This window comes from Gymnodraco acuticeps, unplaced genomic scaffold (genome assembly GCF_902827175.1).
Source record: "Gymnodraco acuticeps unplaced genomic scaffold, fGymAcu1.1, whole genome shotgun sequence".
NCBI lineage: Eukaryota > Metazoa > Chordata > Actinopteri > Perciformes > Bathydraconidae > Gymnodraco > Gymnodraco acuticeps.
Window position 1 is genome coordinate 4,800,830 of NW_022990701.1, and position 26,955 is coordinate 4,827,784.

Sequence of the window (26,955 nt, forward strand, 5' to 3'; positions counted from 1 at the left end):
GTTCATCATTGCTCAGCACTCACTTGGTGGTGTTGCTGTAGAAAAACTGTCCTGACATCTCGTTGATGAATGCAGCCTGAGAGAGACAAAGAGGTTGGCCTGAACAGCTTTTCACTCGACAGACAAAAGACAAGATTACATTTGAACCCACTGATCTTGCTCTCACAACCACACCCTTCTGCTCTTGCTCTGCCTATTTTTCATGTCTTACATTCAGTCCATATCTGAAAATACTGATCCATTTCAGCCAGGAGAGCCAGATCAGCATGCCGTTGAGATTGACAAGATAACCACCAAAGACCTAAAATGTGTGGATGACGAAGGAAAAGAGGGAAAAGTACACTTAAAAACATATTTCTGCTTTATATATGCAGCAATACACACACATTATGACCTCATTTTGTGTGTTTCTCACCATCATGAAGACGAAGGGTAGAGCAATGAGGATGTTAGCCATGGCAAAGGAAGATACGCTTGCTGAGACGAGGAAGGCCAGACCAACTCCCGCCAGACTGACCATAGACATGGTCAGCGCGAAACACAGGAAGGCCACAAAGGAAGGCTTCAATCCTGGGGAAGACAATGCAGTTCAGATTCATTTTAAATGTAGTCAGTTACTGAATATAAATTAAATGGCATTTTTCAAGCATTTGTAACACATTTGATTATAAAATGCAATCTAATCTGAATACGTTTGGATTACTTTAAAATCAAACATTGGAAATATTCAACGTTATCCTAAAAAGCTGCTGGAATTTGACGGAGAATATTTTCAATGCAAACTAAAGCATTTTGTATATTCGGCACCTACTGTTGGTCAAATAAAATTTGAATTTAAACCCTGTTGGCACAAATTACAAATGTACTGTGAGTACTCAACAATATATGGGATAATGATTCATTTATGTTTTTTGTAGCTGCTGTTTCTGATTTGCTCTTGTAACACAAGAGGAGCACTTTTCACATTTCATTACATTGTGATGATTACCTGAGATCCGAAGAAGACAGAAAATAGTATGACAGGAGACATTTTAATAACATCCTGAGTATTGCTTTTAGCAGATTTCCCCCGGTGGGTCCCGACATGGCAGAAGGGTTAAATGAAAGGTTTCAGACAAAAACATATCAACAGCTAGAGCATAAACTAGTATGACGAATACAACTGGAACCAGGCGACTCCCTGTCATCCTCATTTCATTTCTAAAACTTGAACCACCTTGGGGATAAACCAAGTCTGTGCAGAGAGAAATATAGACTGTTCCCTTTAACAGATATTTCTGCTTTCACTTGCTATGTATACAATTCTTGAGATCCCTGCAGTCCTGAAGACGGCAGATCGCGTACGTTACAAAGTAATCTCAAAGACATACATTAAACAACACCGGTTTTTCTCTGCTTTAGGAAAGTCTCCGCCAGTGTGTGTATTCATGGTGTGTATGTGCTTGTATGTGTGAGAATTACCCATCATATAGTAGGCGATGGCTGAAAAAACTAAGATGGGGATGATGCGGTTGGGGATGAGATCAGCGAAGATCTTGGACAGGAAGTAGACAGAAGTACGGTAATAGCCACTGGAGTTCTCGTGACTGAAACAATTACAAGAAAAGACCCCCAAGAAACACATTAACACATAAATACACACTTTGTATCACATTTAGAAACATGGGATTGTTATGACTTAACAGAAACAAGTAATGCCTATACTTTATATTCAAGTATAACACTTAAAACATATAAATTAGGCACACTGTTGTTACTGTATTCTATCATTTTCTCAAATACACACACACTGTAGTTTAATTTGAACTCAATCTCACATACACCGTCCTGTTGCAGTAATTTCTTTCTGGGTTATCAAAGGTTTATTAATCCATAGCTGAATTAGTCCCCTTTACTTCAAACAAAACGATATATAGCCTGTAAAAGAATGATTCTAAAGACCCAGGGCTCAGTGCCACAGACAGAAAAGGCTAGCCGATTCATTTTTAGACATACTAACGTATAGTTGGTTTAGTTTTTTTCATAGGATTTATTAACAATAAGAACAATATAGAATTACACCAGTCTAATCCTTTAAATAGTAATACAAAGAGAAATGTTATCCACATGGATCTATCCAATCATTGATTATGAACCTTCGGCATATGTGCACTTCAACACGCACACACAACTCTTATCTTTCACTCACATGAAGATCGCCCTTTCATTGATAAAGAGTTCAACAGCAGAGAGATTCCCAAACACCATGTTGATGATAAGGAAGAAGAACGCTCCACCCCTGTCACACAGAGAGAAAGAGATCTGTTTATCATTTCATCTGATGGATAGTTAAGCTACATCAGCCTGACCTTGGGTTTATCAATAAGACCAATTTACTATATCTTAAATTGAATTGACCTATCATACCAGAGCACTTACTTATTAATTTTTGAACATCTTTTCAGTTTTAATGACAGCAATGGTTTTATTTCTGATATGGACACACTATATGTTATCATATATTCCTGTCTACATGCAATAATGTAAAATGAAAACCATCGACATTATTGAGAAAAATCTTTTCATGTGATCTTCTATTTTCATTATGTAGTACTGTTGTAGTTTGGCCTTGAGGTGGGCTGGGGAAAGGTGACACCTTTAAGTGTGCAAAGGTGCATTTAGAGCAGATACACAATGCAGGTTGTGTGTGCTGTACCTGTTCTGTATAGCCTCGGGCAGTGTTAAAGGCATTTGGTAATAAATTAGTCCCACCAGAATCGCAAAGAAGATGTTGAGAGCCAACTGAGCGTAAGACGTCTGGGGGTTCCTCAGACTGTTCAGCACTGTCCTGCCACACACCACATGCATCTGTATCACACACACACACACACACACGCACACGCACACGCACACGCACACGCACACGCACACGCACACCACACACACACACACCACACACACACACACACACACACACACACACACACACACACACACACACACACACACACACACACACACACCCACACACACACACACTCACACACACACACACACACACAAACACACACACACACACACACACACACACACACACACACACACACACACACACACACACACACACACACCACACGCACACGCACACGGTAAAAATGTTATGGGCATAATGACAGTTATAAACAGGGTTCATTCAGCGGGCAAACAAGCACACAGCTGGCTGGCACAGTCATTAAACTGTGACGATACATCATAAGCTCAATTCAATTTCAGTTTATCATAAAATAAATAACAACTGTGATCTTAATATACTTCATATAGTAAACAAATCTCTTCACTCAGGTATTTTTCCACAGGCCCTGAAAACTGCAGTCATAATCTCGATGCTTCAGTAATGAACAATTACAGGCCCATATCAAACCTCCCATTTCTAGGTAAAATCATTGAAAAAGTTGTTTTTCAACAGTTGAGTAATTTCTTGCATTTAAATAATTGTTTTGATGTGTTCCAGTCAGGCTTTCGTCCAAACCACAGCACTGAGACTGCTCTTGTAAAGGTCTTTAATGACATCCACTTAAACACAGACAGTGGCAGAACTTCAGTGTTAATATTATTAGATCTCAGTGCTGCGTTTGACACTGTTGACCACAACATATTACTCGACCGACTAGAAAACTGGGTGGGACTTTCGGAAACAATTCTGAATTGGTTTGAATCCTACTTAAAGGACAGAAACAACTTTCTTTCTATAGGTAAATACACATCTGAGTTGACAAATATGACATGTGTGGTTCCTTAAGGCTCCATCTAGGGGCCTCTTCTCTTTACCAAGTTACCATAGCTATGCAGATGACACACGAATTTACGTAACAATTTCACCAGGAGACTATGCTCCAATTCAAACACTGAGTAAGTGCATTGAACAAATCAATGTCTGGATGTGTCAGAACTTTCTCCAATTAAACAAAGATAAAACTGAGGTAATGGTTTTTGGAGACAAGGCAGAATGTATAAAAGTTAGCGCTGAGCTTCAGTCTGCAATGTTCAAAACAACAGATAAAGCCAGAAATCTAGGTGTAGTCATAGACTCTGACCTGAGTTTCAACAGTCACATTAAAACAGTTACTAAATCAGCCTACTATCACCTAAAGAATATATCTAGGATTAAAAGACTAATGTCACAGCAGAATTTGGAAAAACCTGTCCATGCTTTTATCTTCAGTAGACTCGACTACTGCAATGGTGTCTTCACAGGTCTCACTAAAAAATCTATTAGAAAGCTGCAGCTAATTCAGAACGCTGCTGCTCGAGTCCTCACTAACACTAAGAAAGTGGATCACATCACTCCAGTTCTGAAGTCTTTACACTGGCTTCCTGTGTGTCAAAGAATAGATTTCAAAATACTGCTGCTGGTTTATAAAGCTTTGAATGGTTTAGGCCCAAAATACATTTCTGACCTCCTGCTAAATTATGAACCATCCAGATCTCTCAGGTCTTCAGGGACTGGTCAGCTTTCTGTCCCCAGAGTCAGAACTAAACATGGAAAAGCAGCATTTAGTTATTATGCTCCAAATATCTGGAACAAACTCCCAGAAATCTGCAGGTCTGCTGCAACTCTGACTACTTTTACATCCAGGCTGAAGACTTTTCTTTTTGTCGCTGCTTTTAATTGAACTATTCATATCTTAGACTGCACTGTAACTTTTATCCATGTACTTTTTTTCTTTTAATGTTTCATTTATTATCTTTTCTTTTTAATGACTGATTTTAAATGCCATTTTCTTAATGTCTTTCATTTTTTGTAAAGCACTTTGAATTGCCTTGTGTTGAAAAGTGCTATATAAATAAACTTGCCTTGCCTTGTCTTAATTTCCTCTTATAATAGTTGTATGTCCTTTTTAATGTAATAAACACGTTTTGTCCATCGTTTTAATACGTTTCTGACTTGCAGAGTTGGCTGACCTGATAGCAGAAAGACGTAACGTAGTCTGCGGGCTCGTCGTGATCTTTGACTCCTTCAGCAATGCTCTTGTCCACATGGTTCAACTCCTCAACTACTTTCTGGCACAGTTCGGACTGGCGGTACTTGATTGCCAATGGGTTTTTACACTCTGCTGTAAAGAAAGGTAGTGATCATTATACATCACCATAGATAAGGATAGCAGCATTATAACCTTCTTTTTTATACATTCCTCTCAGGGTTTGGTGATTTCCAGTCATTACTTTGGTATCTTGGATACAATCTGGGTAAAGGAGTAAAGTGTCATCCTGGTCTCAATAAGGATATAGACTTTATATGTTTTCTGTAAATAATTGTTGTTATTGGCTTTCTGTTTTTCTCACACTCTATGTTTAAACCTATGGATACCTATCATCCATTTATGATGTACAAGAAAATATATTCTCTTTAAAATCTCCTATCATTAAAGGTCCTGTTCTCATTATTTATGTATTTTCTCCCCTGTTATGAGATTATATGCGTCATGTGATTCACTCCCTTTGGTTATTGCTACTATATAGGTGGGTGTGATTGAGTTAGTGTTTAGAGCCATGACAAAGACCTACAGCGGTCAGAACACATTGACTTTTCAATGATTCAGCCACTACAATAAAGGCATTTTAATATGTAAATTCTTGTCTTTAGCTCTTTTGTTTTGGAGGGCCTGGTTCGCCTTTTTGTTGCTATAAATATAAAGTGCTGAGGCCATGTAAATAGAATAAGATGAGGATGGGAATTCCCATTCAAATCAATACAGCAGAAAGGTCAGAGTGGCTACCATTTAACTAACTCATTCTATTTTTATGGTCAGTGCACAGCACTGATTTCACTATTGTGACCACAACAAACAGTCCAAAGTCCGTTATTTTCTTGTTTTATTTCTACGGCTGTCACTAAAGATAATCGCCACAGTGAGTTTCTGTCAGTATTATCATTTTTGCGTAATTGTTAGACAATCAGGATAAAAATAAAAGCAGCTACTCTTTCCAGGTATATTGATAATCTAAGCTTATCGCCTCCTAACCCTGATCCTAGAGGGAATTTTGTTGAGTAAACTAGTATTTAAATGTCATTTCAAACTTTAGCATTACAACCTACAGCCCAATTTGACTTGAAGCCATAGAAAATGTCTAGAGCGCCTTAGTTAGCCTCTGTTGGTGTATACCATACAGTAGCCTACCTAAGCAATGTGTTTGAAGTTATACCTGTAGTAAGGGTTCCTAATGTTGATTTTGCCTCTCCGTTTGTGATGTCCATGAAGAAATCCGCAGGGTTGTCAAAGGACTCAATTTGGAAGCCTGTGAAAAAACAACAACCAAAAAACGAATGTAAATATATCATATTCAAAACACGTGCAAAACTTTAACAATGACCTCTATAATAGCAAACAATATCCTGATAGAGTATGAAGCAATTTAAATAAAAAAGCATTGAGGTAGCTCACTGTCAAGCAAAGGACTTCATATGGCAATGCAATATATTCTCCTTCTATTTACAGGGATTTATTCAATTACATTCCAACACACTTATTGTCAAGGTCCTCCACCTTTCATACACAAACACACACATACCAAGGTTTGTGAAGTAATCCAGTGCTTGGTCTGATGCTCCTGCGTACACCACTTCGCCTTTATGCATCAGAGTCAGATGGTCAAACTTTCTGAAGATGGAGTAGCGTGGCTGGTGGATGGAAAAGATCACAGTCTTACCTCTTCTTGACAGTCTGTACATGCATAAGAGAAATGTGTTTACGTCCATATTGTTACAGAAAACACAAAGAAAGCAGTGGATGGGCAGACACAGCAGTAATAAAGCCAACAGCTAATATTGAGTATATTGCTCACTGTATGACATTGCCATAAATAGCAGCATTGTATGTGTTAGTTTTCATTTCTTCCTTTGTAGTAGGCCATTTTAATGCACAAAGAAGAATTAAGGAAGGTGAAGAAGGTACAATGTTTTTACTAATAGTTATTGCCATTAAACGTCATAGTACATCAGGACAACTGTTTTTTATATAACACATTTTCTGTTATGTTTAATTATGAAAATGTGGCATGATCTCATTAAATATTTACTAGGTTTTACACATTTAATGTGCAAATGAGAAAAGCAATTCTCACTAGAGGACACTGGAGCAATACAAAAAGACAAAGTGCAGTAAAATAAATGGTATATAGCAAAATTTAACAGGAAAAATTATAAATAATATTTTCGTCTGTAGTGTCTCGCCTTGATAAGTAATTGTGCTGTACCTGTACAGTAGATTAATGATACAGTTTGCAGTGTTAGAATCCAGTCCAGTGGTCGGTTCATCCAGGAACAGCAGAGAGGGCGAGATGATGAGCTCCATTCCGATGCTGCACCTCTTCCTCTCACCTCCAGATACCCCACGCAGAAACTCTGTTCCTATCTGCACACAGAAAACACTGAACTGCAAAGCTGACCAGCAAAGGGGAAACATACTAAATACTCCTGTTAATGTTACTGAGGAAGTTGTTTTGCACATTTTAATGTCAGTGCATAAGCCTTTGCTATGTTTAAAAGTCGGTACATTTTTACAGATTTAAAGAATTTATAGGAATTAGATACATTTTGTGCTCTTTATATATCATTTGGACACTATTCTCTCAGATATACTTTCTATATGTGCGCAGGTACTGCAGCGTTTTAAATAAGTGCTGCTGAGTAAGAGGTTAGTAAAATAACAGTTTTTAAGGTTGAATAAGACTCACAGGACTTTATCAAACACTTTTGTTTAGTGAGAGATATGAAGCTAATAGTGTGTCACTGTACCTTTGTACCTGCACAGTCTGTCAGGCCCAGGTCTTGAATGATGGCATCTACTCTGCTGTTTTTATCAGCGCTGGTGTGATGCCGAGGGTTGAGGCGCAGGTTGGCACTGAACAGAAGGTTCTCCCTCACAGACAAAGTGCCCATCAGGATATCATCCTGGAAGCACATGGAGGATTTAGGAAAAAAAATACTTAGTGGAATCCGAAGTACAATAATGTTAAAACATTTGTGTGTATGTTTGTATTTGTATACCTGGACCACATAGGCAGAGCTGAGCCTGAGGTCAGATGTGACGGCTTTTCCAGCCACCAACACTTGTCCTTGCCTCAGTCCAGCCGGGTCCTTCCTTCCTGCGATTACATCCAGAAGTCTGAAGAAAAAAGAAAAATGTATTCATTTGTTGGGGTTTTAGATCTCTGTGAGACAGTGCCTGTGTGTTTGCACGTACATAAACATGTTTCTTACGATGTTTTACCACTTCCGGTGGCACCCATAATGGCATTCATTCCAGGTCTCAGGATGCCACTACAGGAACCAATCAGAAAATCAAGTCAAGTTATTTTGTTTATAGAGCACACTTTAAAACAATAAAACAAAATACCATGATATATTGAAAAGTTAAAAGCAAAATATCAAACTTTAAACTGCAACATTGTCATATTTAAGCTCTAAAGTTTTGTACTCACACAAAATCAGAGGTAACATAAAACGTGCCTCTCAGCTTTAGTATTAGCATATCATTATCAAGAAACAGATTATCTTTCACCACTCACTTATTAAACTCATTGATTAAAAGAAATACTTCTCCCCCTGGTTATGGATTTCATATCGGGACATGTTTGACTTCCAAATGTTTTATTGTCTCAGCTTTCTATAATAAAACATATACAGATGGGATAAGTTCCTATAAAATAATAAATATACAGGTTAGATGAAATGAGCTACAAACTAAACAAAGCTTGATCTCATAACTTACTCAGAATTACAGCATATGGTATTAGTATAAAAACAGTTAAAAAAAAAGTGAATAGGAAAAATGTAGATTAGCAAAAAGTTGACCCCAGTATGACGAGATCAGAAGTTAAATGCAGTCAGTTACATATTCTGTGTGTGAATATGTACAAATGTACAGTGGAGTATCATGTCCTACCTTACATCGTTGAGGATGTATTTTTCAGGTCCTCTCTTAAAACACAACCTCTTGTCCTGAACACAGTAGAGCAAGTTGCTGAATGTGACAGTTGGACCTGGTTCCTGAAAATACTCCTCAACATCCCCAACAGCCTGCTTCTCCATAGACATATTCAAAAACAGCAGTGTTTCCAGAAAATAAGAAACTGTGGTTTAAAGATGGAGAAAGACAAATCGGCACAGTCTGACAGAGAGACCTGTGCAGTGGGACCGAGGGACAGGTGCGTTTCTGTTATACCCTCATCTGATCTTTGGACCCAATCCTTAGCCCATGGACTCAAAAAAAGATAGCGTGACATTGAACTTCCCCCTGCAAGACTTAGCCGTATCTGCATGTAATTGAAAAGTTATAATATTATATGACCAGTAGCTCATTGTAGACTTTACTAATTTAATTGCGTTTTTCGCCACATGAGATGCTTATCTCTGTATTGAATGGCTCTTCCACTTTAAAAATAGATACATTTTTTTATTTTTTTTTCACATTTGCTATTGTAAAGGGGTGAGGGGCAACATATGTTATCAATCAATCAATCAATATTTATGTATATAGCCCAATATCACAAATGTTACATTTGTCTCAGTGGACTTCACAGTTTGTACAGAATATCAGTATGACAATACGACACCCTCTGTCCTTAGACCCTCACATCGTACAAGGAAAAACTTCCAAAACAGGAAAAACCCCACAGTTTAAAGGGGAAAATGGGAGAAACCTCAGGGAGAGCAGCAGAGGAGGGATCCATGTATGTCTCTTTTTTGTTTTAGAGTATTGAATTAAATGAATGTATAATTTAAACTCATTGCTAAATGCAATAAAGCATGGTTTCTTACCTTTGGATTTAAATTAATGGGTATGGAATTTGTATAGTTATACAATAATCATGTGATTAATCATGAACACATACGTTTTTTATCAATACTAAAAGCACACACGCTAGATAAAAAGATTACAATTCTTCAGCATTGGCCAATAGTGTGGACAGGGTGTCCAAATGCTTTTGAGCACATTAGTCATGGCCCACTTTTCCAGGGCCAGGCTGCCCCCTTCTGTAATGAATGCTGTACGGCAGGCTACTGGGTGGGATCAACTTTGTTTTTCTCTGACCTTTTCTCTTTTTTTGCCGTTGTCCAATCAGGCTTCGTGTTCAGCACAGAGACCCGCCCACAAAAATCCCTAGGACCAATAGTTTTTAAGCCCGGTTTGAAAATAGGCGTGGTTTGCCCCAGAAATTCTTAGGTGTTGTCATCGTGTTCCTTAGTTTGGTGTGTTTTACACTGGGCGTACGGGCAGAATTTAAGACGTTCACAATGCGACTTTAACGGCAGATTTGTTTTCTTTTTCTATAGATGGTTAGGGTCGGTTCACGTTTTTCTCTTATAGTACACAGGAAAAAAAAGACATTTAAGTATCTACGGAAACCAACAATCGTATACTTCATACGAAGGCTAGCTTATAAGCTACTAGCTAACGCCTGACGCTAGCTAGCTATGGAGGAGAAGAAGGAGGAGGGAGAAGCGGAGATCCAAGAACACGGCCCGGAGCACTGGTTCTCCAAATGGGAACGACAGTGTCTAGCGGAGGCCGAGCGGAGGGATGATCCAAACGAGGAGGAGACGGAACAAGGCCAACAGAAACTGTGGCACCTCTTCCAGAACTCGGCTACCGCGGTAGCACAGCTCTACAAAGGTCTGTACCGAAGTTCCAGTTAAGCTAACTGTCAGAGCTAAATCAAGCTAATCCTGCTACCAGTGAGAGACACAAAGGGCACTAGCGAGGCTAACAGTGTTAGCTGTTACTAGTTGTTTATCGACAAAATGAGTTTCCGTGTGTGGGGTGAAACTAGAATGTGTGTTCTTTCAAATGTATTTAAATCTCGACGGTTGTGCGATTCACTTTCCGATATGTTGACCCGGCTACGTTGCCTGTCGTTGGAGCTAGCCCGCTGCTAACGCTAACAGCTGCTAACAGCCGGTCAGTGTGCGGGACAACGGGCTGCATCTGCTCTGTGGCCCGAGCTGTCAGAGGTCCTCCGGGGATAAACGCATTTATAAGTACTCGGGCTAAGTGGCTCCCCTGTTGACTCAGCAGTGTGTTTTTAATGTCTTTATGCACACTTATTCGTCCGGTTTGGAAAAAACATGGCTCAGTCACACTAAAATGTTTTTGTCCACCCGTTTACAGTTACCTAGCTCGTCAAAATGGCGATATCCAGGGAGGAGTTTGCAGAGTGAAAACAATTCGTTTGTTGATCTAAAAACGCAGTGGTGGTTAATTGTCGCAATGTTGGTGTGTGATTTGATAAGGGAAGGCACAAAGACATTTTATTCTAACACCCGTTTCCATGGACTTTTGCTGATGAGTGCATTGTTGTAAATATCCAGAACAAAATGGCGATATTATTTATGCAAACACTTTCTTTTTACGTCTCGTTTTGACCTGCTGCTGAGTTTAATAAACAAAACACCCTTGTAAATGAACTACGGCTTCTATCAGCTTCTGCTATATGCTCAAAAATAAACGGGAAATAAACGTCTATATATAAAATGGTTACATCATGGTTAATTATATTTGATCTGTAAGTTGTTAGTATGAACATAATCAAGATTACCTGGTTCTCCAGACAAGGCTTTTGACAACTTGCTTGTCAAGTCTGTCCAATGTTCCCCCACCCAGCTTACAAGTGATATACCCCTGCATGTTCAAACTGCAACAGAGCTCTATTTCTTTAAAAGTATTACCAGTGAGTCATTTGTAGAGTAAACCCAATAGACATAGATAATGCATGTGGAGAACTGCCCAGACCTAAACTCTTGTTTTTGTTTTTTGACAGCTTTTCTTAACGACCCTATTTCTGTATCAATACTCATCTTAATAATAGTTTTCTATGTATAACACGAATTTGGCGGTGTTTTGCAGCCTTTAGATAGACTTTTAATTACAAATATGGCTGGTTGGTTTCCTCTTTTAGTATGCACAGTTGTATTATTAAACCCCACTATAGACTGTTTCTAAAGAAGACATTTGAGCTTGAGAAGGGAGTTCAGGCTAATGAAGCAAGAATGACAATATTAATGTCACTGGAAAGTTATGACAATCTGACTGTAACTTTTTTAATTTAATTGACAGATAGAGTATGCCAGCAGCAAGGCCTCTCCCTCTGGGTGCCCTTCCAGAATGCAGCCACAGCTGTCACTAACCTGTATAAAGGCAAGTATCTCTGACTATTACTCAACTTCTGGTTCTTTTTCTGATTTATTGCACTTTGGATGGCATCCAGATGAACTTTGTTTGTGATTTCCATATTTACTAAAGAAATGTGTGCTTTTGTGTCATCAGAGAGTATGGAGGCCCGCCAACGGAGCTATGACCTGGGCATCCACTTGGGCCACCAGCGCAGGAATAAGGATGTGATTGCATGGGTTAAGAAACGCAGAAGAACTATCAGACGTGAAGACCTCATCAGCTTCCTGTGTGGCAAAGTTCCACCTCCACGGACAGCTCGCGCCCCGCCGAGAGTTGCGATGGTGTCTTCAAGCAGACCGTCGCCCCCAGAGACGGGCAGTTCTGTGGAGACAGACCTGCAGCCTTTCAGAGAGGCCATAGCATTGCATGGTAGGTCAACAAGTTCAGCAGAAAGCTTTTAAGTTACTAAGTTTTAAGTTACTAGAATGAGACTCTCAAGTTCATGCAATTCATTGATATTAACATTTTCTTCCCTTTTTTTTTCTTTAATTCTAGGCCTTAGTGGTGCCATGGCAAGCATTTCTGTGCGTTCCGGTCCTCCTGGATCTCCAACTCACCCTGCCCAGTCACTCAGTCGTCGTAGGAATGGTCTTCACGACGTGGACCTTAACACCTTCATCGCTGAGGAGATGGCGCTCCATTTGGATTCCACAGCCAATCGCAAACGAGGCCCTGCCCCCTGTAGTGATGTCATCACAGACTCACCTACTCATAAACGTAACAGGATGCTCTGAACTTTTCCTACACCACTAATCCCTCCTCTGTCCTCTCCTTGGTGGCCGATTGGACAGCTGATGAGGACTGATGCCTTGGCCAACCTTTGAAATCTTCCTCCTTTTCATCTAAGTTGCAATGCTACAAATAAAGAACCTTACCTATTACCAATCCTCACATTTTTTCCCTTTTCTTTCACCCCTCGTGTCACATCCTCTCCATAGAAGTTTTCTGTTTTCTTTACGGTTTGATTGGTTGCCCACAGTAGATCTGATAGAGAAGTGAGCACACATCACACTTGAAATCCTTAAATTGCAGAATGTTGCATTTAGAAATTGTTTATTTGGCTGGGCTCCTTTGTTCTTCGTATCCTATAATCAGATGGACCGGGTTATTGCCTGCTGTTTGTAGTTCTATTCCCCTCGTTCTTCAAGCATACTTCCTCCTCCTCTGTGGAGTGCTGGCCAAACTTGACTGGACTTAATCCCGGGCTCCTCGGGGGGCTGAACCACCTCCTTGCTGTGGGGTTTCAAAATGCTTGTCAGCGTGTGTATCTCATTCTGCTGCTGCTTTGTGTGTTTGCATATCTGACAGCCGAACTGCCACTTACTGTGTTGTACTTGTCTTTGCCTTTGAGAAAGCTGCTACAGTATCTCTGGTTGTTGTGCAACAGTGTGTGTGAGAGAGAGTGAGAGACTGTTTGTATGTGTGCTTGTGGATGCAGGGCTCTGGCAAATCCTGCACCCACTCGACCGAAATATCCTGTTTTGCGTAAATTCACCCCTTTTCCCTTTTTAGTTGCTCTTTGCAGCCCCTACCAGGGTTTTATCACAAAGCAGGTTAGTCCTATTTACACAGATGATTGTGACTCCTTACTGTCAAGAGTTAGCTCACATTTGGAGTGTATTTTTAACAAAGGTTTGCTCAAGTACCCATGTCCTGCGTTCTTATTTTCAAGTTTTCAATCACACTGTTGCTAAAAGGTATTGTCATGTTTACAAATATATGCTGTTTCCATTTTAGCATCAAAATACAAATCACTTCAAGCATTTTAAATTAAGAGCCTTTAGAGTGATTCAAAGCTTGTAGTTTACCTTTTTTATGTTAACATTTGGCCCTTTGATAGGAACATAAACTTGTGCTTTGTCATTTTGTCTCTTGTATTCAAGAGAGTCCACACTCGTGATTTCAGCTTTAAACTTATAAATGGACAGGGGGCAGAGACCTGTGAACTAGTTTGGGTCGATGGCTGTGATATTTTAATTTAGCTTATTCACGGGCTATTGGGTGTGATGGTTCAGCAAAAGCTTGGGATACTTGGTTAGCTTACTCCACAAACTGCTTTGTGATACAATCTTGTGTACTGTGTGTAAATAACATGTAGGTGCTGTTATATGTGGTACATATTGTAAAAAGAAGTGCAAATCCATTGGGTTGTCCATGTACAATAACAATTCTGACATTAAAGAAAATACAAGCATTTGCCTATGTTTGAGTTTTTTTACTGTTAAATAGTGTTTTTCTGACTCTTAGCACCATCTGCTAGATACGGTTTTTTCAGTGCACTATAATCTTTAATCGGTTAAAGAAAAGGATAAAAAGGTGAAATGAAATGAATAACATAATAATAACCTGTTCATTTATTATCTATTGCCTTGCCTTGTTTATTCTCTGTTCCTTAATCATTTCTTTCTTCCCTTGAAAGCACTTCATATTCAGTTATTCCGGTATCAATTGCCACAGGCAGCCGACTAAAGGATCTGCTGGAGGAGAGCACAGTGGCTGTATATCAGTTTGTTATTGTAACTGCTGTATGGCAGAGTTTTGTGAAGCAGGCTGTCAACATCTTCAAAAACATTGAGATCATTGTGCAGTTCAGCTTTGCCAACACATGGGGGCGACTACGTTGTTCTGCTTCGCTTGTGCTGTTGGACACATTAACTGGAACCTGAAAAGCCACATTAATTGACAATACAATATTGAACATGCAAACAAGATGTTAATAATTTCAATTCCATTAAAACACTTTGCTCAAAAAATGTTTTATAGCAAATTAGGAGGCAATACAAATATCAGAGTTACATATAAACTGTTGCAACAGATAAAGGATGCTAAGACACATAGCAAATGATAAAAGAGTGAGTTGTCATTTGAGGTGACTCAATGCATTAGTGTGCTTTTGTTGTCACACTGTGGACTAATTAGAGACCTCTTTGAATGAATACGATTATAACAGACCTTGAGCGACATGGATATCAGCATATGACCTCTGTGCTTTCACTCCTGTTTAGTGAGTAGCATGTCAAAAAGTACTCAACAGAGCCGAGGGACATGCTATTGTGTATGGGTTAGCACCACCATTCTTTTCACCAGGCCTAAGCAATTCATTTTTCACTTTCCTCACCTATCTGTCCAAATAGGCAGTTTCCACCTACACAGATCGTATCACACTGTTTTTTACAGCACTAATACACATTTTATTTAATAGTTTACCAGATTTGGAACAGGATTGTTATGTCAATATATAAACAATTTTTTTGATAACCCAATGCAGTTTTCACTGTCCAGTGACAGACAGTCCAAATCTCAAATTGTATACAATGCATGCACATCCAAACTCACAGAATTCCTGCAAAATATGTTGGCATTTTATTTTGAAGATTCACAATGGCAACAGTCATGGGTCTGACTCATTTGAACATTTGCTAAATGTATCCTCTCATTCAAAAATGTTTTTAACAAATCAACCAGCTGTCTGTCATTACATGCATTTCATATGAAAATAACACATTTAACCAGAAACCATTTTTCAAGGCCTTTGGCAGAAACAGTAATCAAGTTTTGTTCCTTGATGAAAAGCAACTTTCTGATTTATGTTGGACTGAAAACGATTATTGGGGTGGGGAGGGGGGCTGAACATTGTCTCTCTTAGGCCCTTACAATGTCCTCTTCAATATATACAAATAATATTACTGTATTTTTAAACTATTCTTTTCTAAAAGAGGCAAATCATTTACATTTTTAAACTCAACTTAAAACCTCAATATCTTAATGGAACCGAAATTCAGCCAACAATGTGCAAAGAAGAAATTATATTAGGAAATTGGCACATGAACTGAGCATAGTGAAAAGAAATAATGACACCCTATCCTGCTCTGCAAAAAATGTAGGCAGTCCTCAGCCAAAAGAACAATTATAAAAGCCTCCATGTTTTGTGACCCCCAACTCGCCCTCAATTAGCTTTCGTACAGTCCCACAAAAAAAGCCAAAAATTATGTTTTCCTTTTCAAGCAGAAGTCTTTGCAGGCTGCAAGTGTAGCTCTGATCTGACAGCTGGTTTGACCTCAGTGGGAACTATGCACTGCTCTCTTTTTTCTCAGAATCAAAGAACCTCCACATCTAAATACAGTTACAAAGGAGGTGACACCGTTTTGAAAGCTACTACTGTAGGTCAACAGCATGTTTGGTGAAACTTTTAGGGTAAACGCCACTTTTTGATTTCCTCAATCTTCCAATCCATCACAGCAGAGAAGGACATATATCTGCACCACCTCTCTGCCACATCCAGCATGAATATCTGTTCCTGCTTTCCTCTGCTAACACTGCATGGTTGTTTTTGTTTCATCATGTATCTGAAGGCTCTAAAGGCTGCTATTTGATGGAACCATGGAAGAGGAGCAGAGCTGACCGCAAGCTGTTTCACACTTCAAAAGAAGCACTGTGCATGTGTGTGTGTCTGTGTGTGAGGAAGAGAGAGAGAGAGAGAGACATGACAAGAAGCAACAAGTGTCTGAATGTTCCAGAAAACCCCTCGAAGATGGCCATCTGGGCTGCACTGGTATATCAGCTCACACGCACTCCTAAACACACACATATAGGTGCCTTCTAGGATGCCGTCTGGTCTGAAAGAGTGAGTTGATGGTGTGTCTTGTGAACCATTACACACACACACACACACACACACACACACACACACACACACACACACACACACACACACACACACACACACACACACACACACACACACACACACACACACACACACACACACACACACACACACACACACACACACACACACACACACACACACACACACACACACACACACACGTCCATTCCGTCATAGCAATTGTGTGTCTGTGTGTGTGTGAGAGAATGGAGGGAGGGGAGAAGATGGGGTCTCCTTTTGAAGAGGAGAAACATTCACAAAAACATAGCAGACCCAGAAATAGGAGACAATCTCTCAGACCTTGTGTTTTCACCGCACCGTAGCCTGTGTGCACGAAGAGCCCTGACTAGCACCCATCTCTGGGGGGTGTTTAACCTCTCCTCCTCCTACCCCCCCCCCACCTCTCCATCTCCCACCTCCACCCCTGCTCTCCGGCTGCTATCTCTCTGGGGACTCATTCTCAGTCTGCCTGATTGGCTTCTGTTTATGTGCATGTGCTAACTTGTTTGTGTGTATGTGAGTGTATAAGCATGCTATTCTCCATCAATTAGTGCAAGCTGGTGCAGCAATTAACATTACCCATTGTTTTTAGGCTGTGTACGTCGTCGCACATCCACACATGCACACGAGGGATAACTAGTGCTTCATTGATCGCAAGCTGTCTGCCATTGAAGGCTCCCTAATGATCAAGCCCACACACACACACACACACACACACACACACACACACACACACACACACACACACACACACACACACACACACACACACACACACACACACACACACACACACACACACACACCACACACACACACACACACACACACACACACACACACACACACACACACACACACACACACACGATCCCTGCGCTCCAGCATGTCCCTGTCTTCCACAAATGCCATGAAAAAAACCAAACCATGAGCTGATCACCATAGCAACACGTTATATATCTTCCAGCAATATTTATCCAACCTAAAGAGGAGGGGTTGTGGTTGGGGGGTTGGATGGATGAAGAGGGGGTGTAGAGGTGGTGGTTGTGGTGTGTATGTGTGTGTGTGTGTGTGTGTGTGTGTGTGTGTGTGTGTGTGTGTGTGTGTGTGTGTGGGAGGGTCGTGATGCAAACCCTTTAAAACAAATCAAACGGTCATTACAGAGGAGGGGGTGCGGTTCAGGCGGGCGGCCACAGGGCGGCAGCAGCGTCCAGCGCAGATCAACACCAGTGGCTTTTCAGTCATCATGTGTCACACTCAGCTAACAGGCTTCAGGTTTTCATCCCAACCAAATACTACACCAGCTTATTTCACTTTTTCTTTTTTATAACAGAAGGTGTGCCGATGAGTGAAATTGGCTTTCGTGCTTTGAATGTCAGTGTGCCTGTGTCTTCGTGGCACATGAGTGACAACCACTGGACTAAACAAGAAAGGTTCAAAAAGAGGAAAGTGCGTCCTCAAAAAGCAACACCAGAGGGGTGCACTAAAGGATGGAGGAAATGATTGAAGAAGAAAAAATAAAATGAAAGGTTGGGCAGAAAGAGAGCAGGAATGATTGCAAGGTCCCCCTCCTTCCCAAGCATAAGGATTAGATGATGTGCTGCTGGCTGCAGATCGGTTGGGGCTTGATTTTGTGTGCATGTGCAGTGTGTAATGTGTCAGCGTGTGTTTGCTTGTGTGTGTGGGTTCATTTTTTTGGACTCAGGAAGCAGGTTAAGCAAGGAGGGAGAGAAGAGAGAAGAAAATGAGGAAGAGAGGAGGAGAGGAGGAGGGAACAGGATGAAAGGATGTAGGTGAGTCTAGGAGGAGAGGAGGCCTAAATCCTCACTGAGCTCCAGGGAAAGAGCAAGAAGAGACATGGGAAGACTAATGATGTAAGAAAAGGGGAAATGTTGGAAGACAGAGGAAAACAGGAAGAGACTGACAGTGTGTGTGTGTGTGAGCGAGAGACATATAGACAAGAAGGGAGTTAAAAAAAAGTGTAGCAAATGTCTCCCTGCTCACAGGTTTATATAGAAAACCCAACAGGACCTGACAAGAGTCTGATAGGATCAGCTCCTCTATGTGTTCACTCACTCATACACACCTACACACTTGCCCTCACACACACTCACAGTCCCACTTGCCCTCCCCTCAGCATCGCTCCATTTTTCCAATATTCTCTGCTTGGAGTGATATTTCGTTTTGGTACATTTCACATTTTTCAGCAGGCTTTACCTGGTGTGACTTTGTGTGCCATTAGCCTTTGACAGTTCCCGACCTGTACTGTACCTCTGTGGTTTGACCACTCACATTCATGCCCTGACTGGACTCTCCTCAACATTAAAGTGCACCAATCATCCTATCTTTAGACAATAGGTCTCAGATATATATTAAAAACATGTCTATGAAGTCTTTTGCTCAAACAGATCACCCATTCTAGCCATGCCTCATATCCCTCTATTTCACTTCCTATTTCAAAAGTGCTGATTTTGGGTAGAAGCTTTGAAAAAATAAATGTTTGATAAAAAAGAAAAAAGGAGGGGTCTGAGCTCATGCGTGACCCGGCAGCTACTGTCTAAACTAAATACTGCGGTGATGAAACGCCATATCATGGATTATCAAGGATTATTTCTGAAACAGTATGGAGCTCAAAGGCTTTCTCTCTTGCCGGTTATACCACAAGGTGAGTTCCTTTTTACTTCCTGCTTCTTCACACACATGCTCTCCAGTACAGGTTAGCTCTGAGTGTTAGCGATGCTAATGTAAACACCGACCATATTACGTCCAAAACAGTCGGGCATTGTTTCTGATAGCAACTTTCTGTTAGGGCCGTGGGTGCACATTTCCGATATTACGTCATATCGGACGCAAATCTGGATCAGCTCCGTTGTTCCCCCGTTTTTAGAGATTTGGGTACGGAGGAAAAGAGAGAAGGTTTTATTTTCTGACGCTGCGTGAGTTCCCTGACACACCGGGGACACATATCTATGTATAAAAGACATCAAAAAGTGCATTTTGCATGATAGGTCCCCTTTAACTTGAAAAGGGGAGCCTGCAACACCTACAAAGTTGTTTTCAAGCGATTGGTTTTAACCAACACCTTGTTGTGCTTTAGCTCTTGAAGGTCAAGAACATGGGGATTTGTAGATTAGGCAGCTGATGGTGAGTGCTTGTCTTTAGAATTGAATCTTGTAATCAAATTAAAAAAAATTGACAAAAATTGAATTTGACATTAAGATCCACTTTACTTAGCTAATGTCCAATACATTTCTTCCCTTGAGTACACTGACTTGGACATGTGGGTTTTCCTCAAAGCTGACATTCAAACTGACCCAGAGCAAGCTTGTTGGTTTTACATCACAAATGTAAAACCAACAATCACTGCATGATACACGGATGACTTCACATTTCTTGAGGGAAACAGTCTCCGAAACACTGTCAAAAAACACTGTCAAAGAAACTTGAAACATCCAGTGCAAAGCCGACGAAGGCGAGAGCTAGCATAGTGAAAGTTTAAAGAGCACACGTGAGGTGGCCGTTTTTTAGATGTAGCCTAAACCGGACACTGGAGCTTCCTTTGACTGTCTACTGAACAATCCAACTACCACGCTATGTTTCACAACCAGTTACACTGTGATAACCACTCCAGGTAATAAACCAGCAAACATACAACAATTAAATATTTTAACTACACTAACCATGCTAATACATCTGCTGCTAGTTGCCAATTTTGGTCCCCAACAGACAACATCTGAGGCAAATATGTATGGCTGAAACCCATCGCTCGAGTTTCAACAAAGGATAAGAATAGATGTGCTTCAAGCCCCCTTTTGGTTTAATTTATTTTATGAAGAAAACCCATGTTAGAAATAACATGACAAGCTAAATATGTCAGTATGTAAGCAATAAACTAATTTGTACAATGCTTGGTCCGACTTAATCTAATTCAAACGTTTTTAAAGCAGTTTTGAACCGCCACAGCTGAATAAGGAAATCCTGGGAAGGGCGAGACGTGACAGTTGTTAGGCTGTGTTTTTTTCACCTGTTTGCCGTCATTTTAAATGTTAGATATGTTAGTGTTGCAATTTGTCCCTTTCCGCTGTTTCAAAGTGGCCCAAAAAGACCAAAGAATCTGCTGGTGGACGTGAAAGCCGAGTGAAGCTGTCCAGCTGTGAAATGTGGTCTTTTTAAGCCCACGGAGATTAAGAAAACTCAACAGAAAGGTGTGATCTGTAAAGGTCCAGTTTGTGCAGGAGGAGCTTGGCGTGTGTCTGAAAGTGACTCAGGATGAGGAGGCAGATCATTGACCTGCCTGTGCTTAGCGGGTAAAGCGACACACTGATCTTGAAAGGTTGCAGCCTGAAGGTGGGGAGATAACTCCTAAACCCGCTAGACATATCATTTGGAAGGTAGTGCTCGAAGATTCAAAAGGGTATGAGTCCATTTCCTCAGTGGAGGTCAGGAAGAAAGCTTGTTAGTAGAAAAGGCATCATTTTCATTTCATTCTACTGGGAACTGCTCAAGCTGTGCCCTACAATTATATTCTTCAGCGATGAGAGCACTATGCTGTTAATGGGTACTATTCATGTGCTTAATACACTGCATATACTATTCGCTGGCACTTAATATGACATATTGACCTCAACAGAGAACTGAGAAAGGGAGGTGCCTGTTAACTAGGGCTCATCATAACAAATGTGAAAACAATGTAATAAAGGCTTTTAGGCATGATACTACAGAAAGGTATCACTTGAAAATGCAGCTTTCCTCTGCTTAAAGGAGCCTTATAGTGTGATTCAACTCAATGTTTATCTATTTTCAGCTCTAAAACCCACAGTATACTACCTGCCCAGCACAAAGCATCAGACAGCCAGTGTTAGCAACTAGCTGGTGAACGTGATATTTCCCTCGGGAGAGACTTAAGGAACTAAAAATAAAGCTTAAAGAGAGACTTATATTCTTCAGGTGGCCAAAAACACAGGCCAGCTCCAAATTAATGTTGCTCCGAAACTAATGGAGAGTTAAATAGGCAACTGCTAACAAGAAGGTAACATGTATTGATGTGTCACTGTTCACAACTAGTTTCCCCTGCCCTCAGGTGGCCAACAAAACACATTTAGATAGAATAGAATGCATAAATGGCTACAGCGCAAACCAACAGGACCACAGAACAAAACTTTTTGTTTGTTTGTTCATAAAATACTATGCATTATGTGTCTATAGAATCTGTCAATCTTGTACACAAGAACACAAGCCATCTAACAAGAAAACCCATTAAACAAAAAACGATTTACACTGGCACTTTGGAACAGGAAGTGCTAAAATAGTTGCAGGTATATATTAGCCAGCCCCCAGAAATCAATCTTTTCTAAAGTTACTAACTTAGTATCCAAGTTAGAGTGTGTTAGGGCTAACAACAACTGACATCAACTGCAAGTAGCTATATTTAGAAAGTGTCAGCTTGCTTATCAGTTGTGAAAGATATCCACTGTTATCTTCTATTCAACTGTGATAACTGAATGACAAAGTGAAACGCTCTCCCTTATGAACTCACTGCTATGCTGTGAACGACCATAATGTATGAACCAGCGGCTGCCGAGTCTCCGTCTGTCTGTTTCTCTTTCTCTCATACGTTAGAGGAGAGGTGAGATTGCCATGGACACTCTATAGAGTTAATTGAGGGGGATAAATGATTTATATGAAATATTAAGGATGACAAGTCTCCCTGTCTCCTCATAAAATTACACCTGTGGTAAATGGAAGGTGCGGGGGAGGATGAGATTTATCTTGACATCCTGTTGTGCTTCAAGGTGCAATGTGTTATATCTGGCCACACACTCAAAACTAATTTAAACTCTTCTACAGCGTCCATATAATCCGAATTTGTAGCCATCAGTTGAATAATAAAAATGCCATCTACTGACTAACAGCATGGAAAGAGAGAGGACTGTGCACTTCGTCTCGAGTCACATTAGGTTGCAATCTCTTTTTAAGTCGGTATGGAGAGGAGTAATGATTACATTGACCAATAATTCTTTAAAAATGGATTTGGCCATAGGACTATTTTACAAAAGATGTGAACAATTGTTTTATATGGAGGCGTGTGGCGCAGTGGATAGAGCCTTGGTGTTCGGATCAAGGAAGCATAGGTTCAAACCCCACTGCAGTCAGCATGTCGTTGTGTCCCTGGGCAAGACACTTCACCCCAAATTGCTCCTGTGGGGATTGCCCACAGTATTGAGTAAGTTGCTTTGGATAAAAGTGTCTAACAAGTAACATGTAATGTAATGTATATTTCTTCAATGTTGAATGGATTTCAGAAACATTGCCTTTGGTCTGGACGACGTGAATGGTGGACCCGTCTTCTAAAATTAGACCCGAATCCATCTATGAAGGATTCACAGCTAAAGGCTGAAACAATGTTGTCAACGGAAAAGAAAAGCTTACAACAAGTCACCCACCAAATGGACAAAGCTAGGTTGAACATCACTCTTTTTTTTCCTTTTAATCAGTAATACGCCCAGTCAAGTCCAAACAAAAAACATAGGAGAACAAGCGCAAGAACAAGACTCATTGGTGTGTATGGACAACCAAGATGTTAGTACAAGTAGTAGACTTTCCCCTGTGTGTGTACAATACTTGTGCAATCTTAATACAAAAATATGATCTAAATTTGTAAGAAAAGTGTGCATTGACTTTCCAAAATTGGGCACATTACATTTTCCTTTTCTGAATGTATGTATTATGTGATGTATTCTTCTCCATCACTACCAACTCAAGTATTTTTAGGAGGATATTAGTGCAGTGAACAGGGACCAGGGAGGAAGCGTGAGTTTGTGAAGCACTTCCTATCTTCACACCTGGATAATCACTGCAGAAGCAGCTGTGACTGTCACAGTGAGATTGTGGCATTATATCGGAGGGTTACAATAATTAGGTGATGCAGACCTTTCCATTTCAGACCGCCCAAACACACTCCTTCAGTATATTTTGCCCTTCAGCCTCCCAGGGGAAAGCCTTACACTGTGTTGCTGTAAAGACGACTAACACTCATCTGTTGATCTTCAGACTCAGGAGGAACTATGTGAATCTGTACTGACCACAGAGCATTGGACCAACAGTTTATCCTCATACAGATAATAGAGAAGAACAGGGAATTGTATAATCCTGTGTACATGTGTTTTGTGGATTTATAAACAGCTTATCCCTGTTTTCCCCAAGGTCTACCATTAGAGAGTGAGGTGCCAGGGTCACTGCTCTGAGCCTTTAGACGTTTTACCCTCGGAGAGAAAGAGCCGTGTTCACAAAGTCAGTCTAAACCCAGGCATACCACAGGGATGCCTGGGAGAAGTTTGGGAAGTCTCCAGGGGGAAATAAAGGTAGGAGGTTATGCAGTGTGACCATACAGTGTGACCCTGATAAATTGGATGGGAGGAGCCACATAAAGACGTGTTCTCAATTCTCTCAGCTATCTACTCAGCTACAACAGACTTATTTAGTTCATACTTACTGAAATGCTTTAAAATCAGCTCTAAACAATGTGTGAACTCTGCTGTTTGTGGGAGTCCATCTTTGTTCAGCGGGGTGCGTCCTTAATGGTGAAACAAAGGTTTTTGTGCTGTGCCGCTGTTTGAATTATGAATTCATAATGCATAGGTGAGTATCACATTGTGTTAGTAATGATCTCTTTATTTATAGCTGACTAAAGAACAGTCCATCTTTCAAAGTCAGACCTCCCTGGAAAAGGACAGCTGCTCCCTGACTCTCACGCTCTGATGAAGATGACCCGTAAAATAATGTTAAACTTGAATGTGTGTGTACGTGACCTATCTGTAATTCATGCATTTGTAAGTGCAAGACTCAGCATGAACTAATGTATGAATGAATGCATGATGAATTAACTCATGAGGGTCCATGCTAATTAAGGCATGTGTGTTGACTTCATTTCGGCACCTACAAAGCTAAGTTAAGAATCATATGTAACTGACACAATAATTAACCTGTTGTGTCAAATAAGTGAGAGTCCAAGTGAGGACATTAATAAATCATTTTGTGGAGTTTGACTCGAGTTATTTAAGTCTTATATAAGTCCTGATTGATAAGGATATGTACATAATTACAGCCGCTCGATTCTCCTCTGAGACTGCAGCGTTTCCTCATCAGTCTTCTTCTGTCAAACACCTCTCCATCTCTTGATCCACTGTTATTTAAAGATCATTTCAAAGATGGACATGTATGTAATTATGGTAATGAAATAATAATAGGGCTGCAATCAACTAATTACTGTTTTTGAAATTAATTGATCAATTATGTGCAACCAAAAATACAGAATTTACTATAAAGGGGAAAGCCTTAGATTACTTCTCTGTGCTGGTGAGCTACACTGATATGTAAAATACAACCAAAAACACATGCATGAGTGTTCCTTCATTTTGATTATCATGGGTACTCTAGATTATTTTTGAGTCTATTCTTAAAACACAGTTCTGCTGCTGTAAACACTAAAGCACTACATGTGTCTTAATCTAGAGATCATGAAAACTGAGCCAGTAGTTTTCTGTAATCCTGCTGACAAACGTAAAATGCTTGTATAAAGTTTCACTAGTGAGAGACTTTGTGCTACAGTTAGCAGGACTCTGTTCTTTGGTTACACAACTAATGCATTATAAACACATTCTTCACTGTTGGCTTATAATGATTGAACGACTTGCATTGGTGCTGGAAAAGTCATAAAATTAAACTGCAGTCCTGAGAGATTGGTGATTCTTTATGTTAATTCAGTGCGGCTGATGTTTGTGCAGCATGGACAGGGCAATAGTTGAGTCATCATGGTGCCTGGGGGAGTGTGGGAGTTGAGAAGGGGCGTTGAAGAATTCTTACTCCAGGGCTCATGGAACTTTAATGCAGCCTTGGGCGAATGTAATAAGACTAAGACAAATATATTTGCGTTGGTAAGATTTCTCCCCCACAACTTTTTGTTGTGTATTGACCAGGTATTGATCATGAATGTATTTAAAAGGGATACAACTTTGTGTGCATTAACTGCATCAGGTAAATTGTACTGGTAATAAAAGAGTTCATGAATTTTAGATGTGGTCGATAAAATATTTTTGTGTGAAATCAAAAAGGATTCACAATCACAATGACTGTTGTGGCACTAGATGTGCAAACACACAACATGATCTCAGTATAAGTGTGTTATTAAGTCCAAATGTGCTCCGGGTGACACCTTCTGTCGTGGAAACTACTAGGGCTGCAGGATTTTGGGAAAAAATCTAATTGCGATTTTTCTGACAAATATTGCGATTGCGATTCGCGATATTTGTTTTTAAGCGACCCAACGGAAGTTTATTTTAAAATATCTCCGCTAGGAAGGTCGCATCAACATGCTCCCGTCTCTAGCACCCCCGCAGCCCGAGCTACGAGTGAAATAATTAAACTTACATGAAACTTCCGTTGGGTTGCTTTAAAGTCAAGCTTCAGTTTAAGATTCACCCTGTAATAGAAAACATGTGATGGAGCATTACTAACCTGACTCAGATGGTTCACCAAACCATCTAGGAAAGCTCCATTGGAAGCCATTTGGAAAGGGCAGGCACTTTCAAAAATACTTGGCAGGTGATTGGATCAATCTGTCTATCACCTTCTATCATGGGCCACTTCTGATTAGTTAACAATGGCTGGTGCATGTGGAGCACAGCACTTCTGAATGGTGTGGATGACTGACACACAAGAAGAACAAAAAAAAAGAAAAAAAAATGTTAAAAAAAAATCGCAGGCTTTGCGATTTGATAATCGCATCATTTCAAATCGCGATTTCGATTTAAAATCGATTAATCGTTCAGCCCTAGAAACTACTACAGAAGCCGTTAATTTATGTATCCTAATTTCTGTGGACAGATTTTGTTACTGCAGAAGATGCAGAAGATACAAGATGCAGTAAAATAATACTTTCCGAGGGGTGTAGTCGAGTTTAAATGAAGGCCGATTTGAAGATGGCTGCTAGTTTGCCACAATTTGGGGGATACAAAGTGGGGAAAGTGGTCTTGCTTTGGTGTCTACAGTAGCTAGTGTGATCCGAACAAAAGATAG

At 40.2% G+C, this 26,955-nt stretch overlaps 2 protein-coding genes across 6 annotated transcripts in view; one reads left to right on the forward strand and one right to left on the reverse strand.

Annotated features, from left to right (window-relative positions):
* Positions 1-26,955, reverse strand: part of abcg2b (ATP-binding cassette, sub-family G (WHITE), member 2b) — a 50,490-nt gene that overhangs the window by 659 nt on the left and 22,876 nt on the right. For 2 of the 5 annotated variants that reach the window (XM_034231426.1, XM_034231427.1), the window contains 13 exons: positions 8,240-8,299; positions 8,027-8,144; positions 7,775-7,930; positions 7,234-7,391; positions 6,550-6,701; positions 6,184-6,276; positions 4,942-5,093; positions 2,696-2,847; positions 2,189-2,278; positions 1,462-1,586; positions 416-570; positions 212-301; positions 24-76 (listed from right to left, as the gene is read on the reverse strand). In XM_034231426.1, the coding sequence (XP_034087317.1) occupies positions 24-76; positions 212-301; positions 416-570; positions 1,462-1,586; positions 2,189-2,278; positions 2,696-2,847; positions 4,942-5,093; positions 6,184-6,276; positions 6,550-6,701; positions 7,234-7,391; positions 7,775-7,930; positions 8,027-8,144; positions 8,240-8,299 (1,554 nt within the window). Of the gene's footprint in view, positions 1-23; positions 77-211; positions 302-415; positions 571-1,461; positions 1,587-2,188; positions 2,279-2,695; positions 2,848-4,941; positions 5,094-6,183; positions 6,277-6,549; positions 6,702-7,233; positions 7,392-7,774; positions 7,931-8,026; positions 8,145-8,222; positions 8,300-8,924; positions 9,077-26,955 lie in introns of those variants that run through there. The other 3 variants (XM_034231425.1, XM_034231424.1, XM_034231429.1) reach the window with 3 other exon arrangements.
* zgc:77849 (UPF0472 protein C16orf72 homolog) lies at positions 10,190-14,406 on the forward strand. Its single transcript, XM_034231430.1, has 4 exons — positions 10,190-10,655; positions 12,096-12,176; positions 12,306-12,581; positions 12,708-14,406. Exons 1-4 carry the CDS (start codon positions 10,457-10,459, stop codon positions 12,944-12,946), a joined length of 795 nt encoding a protein of 264 aa, XP_034087321.1. The 5' UTR covers positions 10,190-10,456; the 3' UTR covers positions 12,947-14,406.

Bases quoted from the DNA above. Each gene is read 5' to 3' on its own strand.
- zgc:77849 (XM_034231430.1), top strand. From the start codon at position 10,457: ATGGAGGAGAAGAAGGAGGAGGGAGAAGCGGAGATCCAAGAACACGGC. The intron at 10,656-12,095 runs GTCTGTACCGAA...TTTAATTGACAG, and splicing joins GGTAGCACAGCTCTACAAAG to ATAGAGTATGCCAGCAGCAA. The intron at 12,177-12,305 runs GCAAGTATCTCT...TTGTGTCATCAG, and splicing joins TGTCACTAACCTGTATAAAG to AGAGTATGGAGGCCCGCCAA.